We start from the raw sequence: 8,609 nt of genomic DNA on the forward strand, positions 1-8,609 counted from the left end.
TTAGATATACAATGATAATATTAGTATTGAAAGGAAGAAATGTTTAACGAATGGTGATAACATTTGAATAATATTACTATTAAGCCTAAAGCGTGATTCCCACTAAAAGTGCTACGCAAAGACGTAAACGCAACGTATAGTGATTTGACCAATCACAGGCGATGGATTATTCGAACAGTCGCTTGTCCTTGGTCAAATCACTTGCGTTGCGTCTACGTCATTGCGTTGCGTCTCTAGTAGTGGGAACCAAGCTTAATACACATTTTCTATTTTTTTTAAATATTTAACTCTACTCAAATATTTTTCAAAATTAGGCATATTAAATTACTTTTATTTTATGGTTGTGTACACGAAGATTAAAAGTACTGAAGGAGCTAAATGGCACCAGATTCACACATGCAATTCAACATTCTTTCAATATGTATCGTTGCAAGAAAATCTGCGCATATCTTTCTGTCCGAACTAGCATGTTTTGAAAGCATTGTCAATTTTGTTTTGTTTTTTTGTTACATTTTGTTGTTACATGTTTTGTATGTGTGAATCGAACATTTTGATGCCAGATCATTATTTTTGCCACATGCTATTAAATGTTTACATACTCTTTTGCGTTTAAAATATGTAATTCGTTTCATAATTATAATTACAATTTTATTTTATACGTCCGCTTATGGCGCGTCATATATGTTGCGGATTCTGTCATGTGACAGATGACGTTTAACGTAGTCATCATTTTCAATTTGTCAAGGCGGTCCCCATGATTATTCTGTTTCCACTGCACTGTTGATATTTCTAATACATGTATTATGTAGGCTAAAATTCATTTCATTTTACAATAAGCATTATCGTTATTACAAACTAAATTGAGCAAATATGGCATATGGCGCATTCAACAAACAAATAAAATAAGGACAATTTTTTCTTAAATTTGAATGTTAAACAAAGAACAATAGTGAAAGTAACAAGTCAAAGAATGTAGTTAAATAAGAAGAAGATGCAATCGAAGTTGAGTTTACTGGCGTCGTAACTTCTTCCGATTGTTTGTTTGTGTATACAAATGTTTGAATCGATCTGGCCTCGATGTTTGCGTTTATGCAGCCAACTCCACTTTCACACACACTTATGTCCGACGCTTTGTCATTTCTAAAACACAAACAAGTCATGTTACTACATGTGAACATGAATATCTATTTCTGTTATTTATGTTATTATATATTTATCCTCTTTATTGCAATTCGTTAGGAAAGAAATTCTAGTGATGATCGTTTTTAGTAAAGATTGAAGAAGATTTAGATCTAGGAAACACAAAACTAGATGGCTACGGTGACGGTAAAGCGTGGTTGCCACTAGCGACGCAACACAAGGACGTAACGCAACGCAAGTGAATTGACCAATCACAAGCGATGGCTTATTCGCTTGTGATTTCTAACTGTCTATAACTTCGCTTGTCATTGGTTAGAACGCTTGCGTTCCGTTTACCTCCTTGCGTTACGTTCTAGTGGGAAACAAGCTTTAGTTTGTGATCACAAGCTTATCAGAAAGTCATTGAATCAGTCATCAAGTTATTCTCACTGTACCTGTTCAAAACAACAGTGGCCACTCTTCCAGATTCATCAGGCAGTTCAAAAGCAATTGAATCAAACTTGTTGCAGCCGGTGGTAGCAACGCATTCCGTCGTTACGCCGATACGCACGGAGTCTGGTTGTACAAATTTACTAAACAGAACAACATCAACATTTAAATGACAAAATGTGAGATTTTAAAGCCACGCAAAGAGCTATGAACAATGCACCGAATCTATTAATTAGTGTTCGATTTTATTTTTCAAATTCACCACACAAATATTAAACTGTTACATTTCTATAAATACGCAGTTAGATAGTGTAAATTGTAATGTGGCCAATAAACTTAATTCATACATACCAATTAGAAGGATAAACTTACCTAAAATGACCCAGGTGGTAAAACATAGGCTGTTTATAAATGGTGTCATTATCGAAGTCAGCAATGATTGGTGCGTCTACAAAATTTCTCACCCAATTTGGACCACCTTGCATATCTAAAACCAGATTCCAATCAACCCATCCAGCTACAAAGTTGTTCATATCCTGAGCAGAGAGCATTATACAACATTTAGGTATTGCCAGATCAATCCAATTGACTTAGGCCTATCTATTACATTAGATCTATCTATCACTACTACCAAGGCAATCTAACAGGGGCACCGGAGATCAAAAGCGATGCTATTGTTGAAAGTTTCGATATATTATGTTACCACGGTAAACAAGCTCTAGTCTCCTAGTGTGGCTTGGATTTTCTTTCCTCATAATCTTTAAAAAAATGATAATTCACTTTCTTAATGTACCTCCATGATATCTTTAGAGTAAGCTTCTCCACGTTCCCAGCTGCCTAAAATGACTGCAGCATCGAGGGGGAGGTATCCCTCGCAGGCCTCTGTCGCCAACATGAAGTAATCTGGGAAAAGATCATGTGTCTGCGATAATAACGTAGCTGGTACGAGGTCGTCGTAATACCAATGTACACCGATTCCAGACACGTATTTGGCCGCTTCTTTATCATTGAGGACCTGATTTAAACAAAAGATGTGTTAACTTTTTTTAATGGAGAATTCATTTATCAGAAGACGTCAAAGTATTTTGACAGAATCATCTAGATTTCGTTAGATCTTTCTGAGCTCTTAGGCCTAAATAATCATAAGATTGTTTATATATTATGCGACGAAGAAAGATTAACGACACCGGGTAGCGATTTTTTTTTCGTACATAAGTTGGGGACCCCATGTGAAAGATAGCCGAACTACTTCCTAAATATAACTAAACCTAACCCTCCAAATAATCTCTCTCTCACTATAAAGTAAAAGAAGTAGCTCATGGGAGTCGAACCCCATACATCGACATGTAAAGTCCATAGTCTTATCCACTCGACTACACAGACGGCTCGACAGAATTCGTTTGCATTAGCGAATTGTAGTTAGCTGAATTCTTACGTCACACCTTATGGATATGATTAATGAATATTCATGTTTATTTTGTGACGTTTCACGAGGGGTCCCCAACTTATGTACGAAAAGAAATATCGCCACCGGGTAGCCCCATGCCCTGCTCTTTAAATGTACACGAGCCAGATGTGTACAGTATAATCCTCTAGTTTTAAGTTCTTAGAAGAAATTTTCGGTTCAACAAATATAGGTCAAACTGGTGGGACCAAAAACTAATTTAAACTAACCATCAACATTGATAAAACAGTGTGAATAAAGTTAATCAAATTAATGACTGAAACAAATTACCGTTTCGACCCATCCTGGCAAAAGGAACCGTTGATCGTCAAGTATCATTAACTTTACGTCACCAAATCCCCGTTCCTCAAGTATAGGTCCTAGGTCCATCTTGATGAAATCCCTTTGCAGAGACGCATTAAAAAAGAGGCATTGCCATGGGTAGCGTTCAACCTCTCCCGCCGTCGGCTCATTCTGACCAGTCAAGCCCCATATGTCAATGTCTTGTTTAGCATATTCCTCGATAAATCTGGTGGTAGGTGATAAAAGCAAGAATAATGAAAGAAACGTTTTAAAATTGCAACATCACTCTGTCCATATTTTATGTGATGTTTTTTGTTTCTTTGAAGTTTCACTTTTTTCTGGTGGAATTGTCTCTCCAGAAACAACGGTTACACATAAACTTTATGTTAAAAATTGAATTTGCTTATGTTTTTAGTCAAGTATTTTAACTCATTGTAGGTTTAGCTTGTAGATTAACTTTTGTTAATTATGTAAGTAATGCTTCCTATGGATATGAAGTCCAAAATAAAGATACATGAATGAATGTCATTTATATAATAATTGCTTTGTGTGATTCGCCAATTAAACTTGATTATAGAGTTGTTCGTGAACTTATATTTAAAGATGTTTCCATAAAAAAAATCCTCTATTACCTAGCAAAGTATAAAGCCCATGTTTCATAGTACTTCCCGCCAGGTTCTCCATATAAAGCCGCTCCGCCGACCATATCTTGGTTTGTCTTCATCCAATAAGGTGGTCCCCACGGGCTACCAAACAGCTTTATGTCGCGACTTGCGACCGCCATTGCTCTCTTAATTACAGGTATCTAAAATAGGATTATAGATGGCATTGGTTGGTTATTAATTACCACACATTAAGACGAGATAAACGAGCTTGGTTCCTACTACACTAGAACGCAGCGTAAGGAAGTAGACGCAACGCAAGCGAGTTGACCAATCACACGCGACTGTTCATCGCTTGAGATTGGTCAAATCACTTTGCGTTGCGTTACGTCCTTGCGTTACGTCCTAGTGGGAACCAAGCTTTAGCATGACATGCCCATGATTGCACATGTAATTATACGGACGGTGGACAGCAGTTAAAGCATCAGGACATTTGTATATATGGAGGAAAATCAACAATATACTTAGTTCCTTACTTTATATGTTAAGTCTTCCATTTCAAGAGCGAAGTTTTTGAGTTCAAAATCACCAGGAACGTCATCATAGGAATAGTTTCTTGTGGAGAAGTCACAGCTGGCCATGGGTATACGTCCAAGGTTGTATTCGATGCCTGGATAATTAGATTATTACGGTGTTACAAATCAATAATTTATAAGATGTAGACATTTAGTAGGCCTAGCATAATTTGAGACTTTTGTACGGTATGATAGAAAAGCACGAAGGCGCTCAGCCAAATTCTAAGTGCCCCATAGGCCTAGCTTTCGTCATTTGGAAACGGAGGATTAAGGACTACTTAAGGACTGTGTTACATGTCTATTAAGTTATAAACAAAATAAATGAATGTGTTATATTTGTGGAATGGGGAGAGTATATTGTCATTTAAACAGAACATTGTTAAATAGTCAATCATTCAAGTCGTGAACATATTTTCACTATTTGTATACTAACCACTTTTGGAGAAATAAGAATTGAGGATGTGTTCTTGTACGGGTTCCGATAGATTCATTATGTTGATAGTGGCAGAATCAGTAAAGGCTCCGCCAAAGCCAAGAACAGTCTGATGACGAACAGACCTGTCAATTGTTAACCGAAGATCACCTATTTAACAACAAAAAACAATTGTTGGCCAATATGTGTATTAAGTGGAAAGCACTACTTATGACTCTAAATGTTCAGTGGTTTAATAATAATAATAACTTTATTGTTTCTCTTTTATAACAGAGGCACAATTCTCAAGAGATGTGCAACAAAATAAAATAAATATGGACTTATCTTAATACACAATCAAATACAAACATTTATAAAATATTATTACATTAAAAAGTATATAAACATTAGGGTATAAAAATACTTTCAATACATTTGAGCGAAAAGTAAAAGATTGTGTTATGGACGGATATTATAAATTTTGTTGCATTCTTTTCATGCAGTTACAATATTTGTAGTTTTCAAACTTCGCATACTGTCTAGTTTGTCTCTGCGAAGTTGTGTCGACAAATCTCTAGCAGTAGGCCTATATTGACCGTGGAAACTACATAAACCTCAACACAATGTATTTAATATTCACTAACCAAATTTTCCTTCAGTGTCCGGAACTAACGTTGATGTGTTCTTGAATAGTCTAAGACTATCTTTAGTTGACGTGTACACGACGTATTGGCCAGGCAAAGTGTCAAAATCTTGGTCTACGTCATCGCAGTATGTTGATGAACACTCGCAGACGAATGACGACTTTCCAAAACTTTTCTTTTTACAGTCATTTCCAAAAGCTAAAGTTTACAAAGGACAATGTAGAATGTTAAAATTAAAAATATCAACAATAATATTAGGCCTAAGTAAAACAGAATAAGGTAACCTTGCTTTTTAGCTTCTCTACTGATTTTTGCCTAATTTGTAGGCCCAATACTAATTTGTAATGAATAAAATGTTCCTAATTTGGCGACAAAAAATATTGGTAAGTTCAATGCGGTACTTTACAATTTTTACTATTAAATAACATAAACTTATATTAAAAATTTACTTATATTACTCACGTACAATAAAAAACCAAAAACTCATTTGTCGTATTCGATTGGGAACTTTCGTTTTCAACGTAAAGATTCGTTGAGTACTTTTTGAATTCGAATTGTAAATTTGTGCTCAACAGAAAGTTATTCGAATAGAAAACGTTGACAACGAAAGCTTTTTCGTTAAGAACAATCTCAACGCTCAAAATACTCCGTTAAAGAAGTACTCAACGGAAAAACTGTACTCAACGGTGTAAGTCTAAATCGAATACGACAAATGGCTGGCTATTTTCTTCTATAAATTACAGTTTTGTCAGGTAAATAATTTTTTTCCGTCAAAGTGAATAACCATTATGTGATATAAAAATGGCATATTCAACAAAAAATTGTTTAAGCAAAGCATTATTTATTTAGTGGGACAATATATCTTTAAGCCATTTGAAAGTCCAATATAATCAAATGATTGCATATTAAAATAGCCATGTTATACGGTACCTAATAACAAAAATAAAAATACTGTACCTTGATTTGTGTAGAATACCAAAACAAAGAATAGCAGTGGATAAACGTACAATAGATGCATTCTTCTTCTTATTTTTGGTATCCGAAATATCGTCAAATCCAAAATGCACAAATGGGCCGATTTCTAACTTTGATCTTTGAACGGTGACAATCGTTAATAAACATAAGTTATCAACAACTATCTACCCTGATACGGTATGATAATTGTTAAGTATCGAGATCTTGGTAAACTTCAAACGCAACCGATTTAATTATCATTTCTTTACACTTTTTTTTAATGATGTAAATGTCAATTTATCACTTCTAACACTAATTAGTAATGTTGCAATCTAAAACGCCCTATTACTGAAAAGTTATTTATATGATGTAGTATTCGTTATTACGAGTCTATAGACAATGAAAAAGGAACGAGTAGTTCTCTGGATTTGTCACCTGGATCAATTGGAAGATCGACGAGCGTGGACACATACGGCATTACAGCATTGAAACACCGGTTAATCAATGTTGGGCCTGGCTGCATTCTGGATGGGAGACCGCGTGGAATCGCGGCAGGGTGCTGTATATACCAGCGGAGAGTGATGGTGTAATATCGGACTAGCATGTGATAGGCTTGGGTTCGAGCCTTTCTGTATCATTATTAAGATACTTTTACTCTCATTGCCTCGTCCTTTGGATGGGATGTAAAGCCGTTGGTCTCGTGTACTTAGCAGTGCACGTTAAAGAACTTGGTACACTATTCGCATGCCGGTGTGCTGATCTGGTAGGCGCTCCACTGCTGGCTGCCGTGGGTCCGTGGAGGTCCTAATCCGAATTTCCTCAGTTTGAAGACAAACACAAAATATCAAATACATGTGGATTTGCTTCGAAAATATAGATATGTATGCACGATAGGAAGGAATGCAGGTCCACCATTGGAGTTTGTCAGATACATATATCCATTCCATCATTATTATTATTTAATTATGCGATATTGTTGCAATATACAATCCATTCACAAAAAAAGAATATAAACAATATTGTTTATATTTTAAGAGATACCAAATGATGAAAAATAACATTTCAGATCGTTGGCAAAAAAAAACAAAGATTTTCACATATGCTGATACTTTAAAATACAAATTAGAGGAAAGTAAAACACGAAGGAAAAAGAATTGACGCATTTCTGTGTTGACGTCATTAGAACAAGTGAAACGTTATAGGCCATAAGCAGTAGCTCAAAAGATGCCTAGAACATGGATTTCGTTCCCACCTCTTGGATCTACATTTTGAAAGTTGATATTGTGAAATGAATATGTTACACATACTATATCAAAAGTTCTCCATGAAATACTTGTACACTTTTGAGCAATGGCCTCTCAAAGGTACCCCACTACTGCAAAAAAGGCACTTTTTGAGGTCTGGAGGTACTTTTATGGGCCAATATCTTTAAAAGTCTTTGTCCAAATGCAATTGTCTTTTCTCTGTGAGTAGTCCAGTATATTGTGAACACTTATCCAAAATTTAAAATTTAAAAAATAAGTATTTTGTATGTGAGGAAAACTGAAAAATTACAATTATTTAGTTGTAATTGCACTTTTCAAGATGTTTAAGACACAATATCTTCGTAACTAATTGACATACCATATTTATATTTTTTTCCCAAATATTTGAGAGGGTTGTTAAACAAGATTCAAAGTTTCAGCTTGTCAGCTTCATGGAGGTTTTATTTATGAAGATGCAAAAACTGAGATTTGGCCAATTTTATAGATAATTTTAATATCTTTTAGTCGTTTTTTGAGCAGTTATATTTTAATAATCAACTCTCACTATGTATTTATATTCATGCAATGGGTATCCTAGTGAGTTAGTGACACACAAGTGAAGTTTCAATGCAAAAGAAATTATTATGCAATAATATGATAGTAACTTACATTGCATTTTTTTTGTTTTTAGTGCTAATTTTGTGTGAACTCGACTCAAACAACCGTAAAAGGCGCCTGAATAAATACTATGCCTTTTCTGTACAACTACCCGAGAGGGTTGATAAACCAGCTTGATGATTTTTTTTATATAGGATGATTTTTTTTATATAGAAAGATGCACTGCACCAGCTGAAGAATTTGC

General features: G+C 35.0%; 1 protein-coding gene across 1 annotated transcript; it reads right to left on the reverse strand.

Annotated features, from left to right (window-relative positions):
- Nucleotides 1-42: 42 nt before the first annotated feature.
- Nucleotides 43-7,026, reverse strand: LOC140057565 (lysosomal acid glucosylceramidase-like). The gene is made up of 10 exons (XM_072103279.1): nt 6,939-7,026; nt 5,550-5,747; nt 4,927-5,076; nt 4,455-4,588; nt 3,949-4,121; nt 3,305-3,542; nt 2,363-2,584; nt 1,942-2,105; nt 1,575-1,712; nt 43-1,140 (listed from the first exon to the last, which is right to left on the reverse strand). The coding sequence occupies exons 1-10, from the start codon at nt 7,024-7,026 to the stop codon at nt 933-935; spliced, it is 1,713 nt and encodes a 570-aa protein (XP_071959380.1). The 3' UTR covers nt 43-932.
- Nucleotides 7,027-8,609: the final 1,583 nt, after the last annotated feature.

This window comes from Antedon mediterranea, chromosome 8 (genome assembly GCF_964355755.1).
Source record: "Antedon mediterranea chromosome 8, ecAntMedi1.1, whole genome shotgun sequence".
Classification (NCBI taxonomy): Eukaryota; Metazoa; Echinodermata; class Crinoidea; order Comatulida; family Antedonidae; genus Antedon; species Antedon mediterranea.

What these genes read in the sequence shown, in the direction of transcription:
- LOC140057565 (XM_072103279.1), bottom strand. Translation starts at nt 7,026, where the DNA reads ATGCAGCCAGGCCCAACATTGATTAACCGGTGTTTCAATGCTGTAATG. An exon ending in CGATCTTCCAATTGATCCAG is followed by an intron (nt 5,748 to 6,938) that starts GTGACAAATCCA and finishes TGTAAACTTTAG; the next exon opens with CTTTTGGAAATGACTGTAAA. An exon ending in TGCCAGGATGGGTCGAAACG is followed by an intron (nt 2,585 to 3,304) that starts GTAATTTGTTTC and finishes TGTTTAAATCAG; the next exon opens with GTCCTCAATGATAAAGAAGC.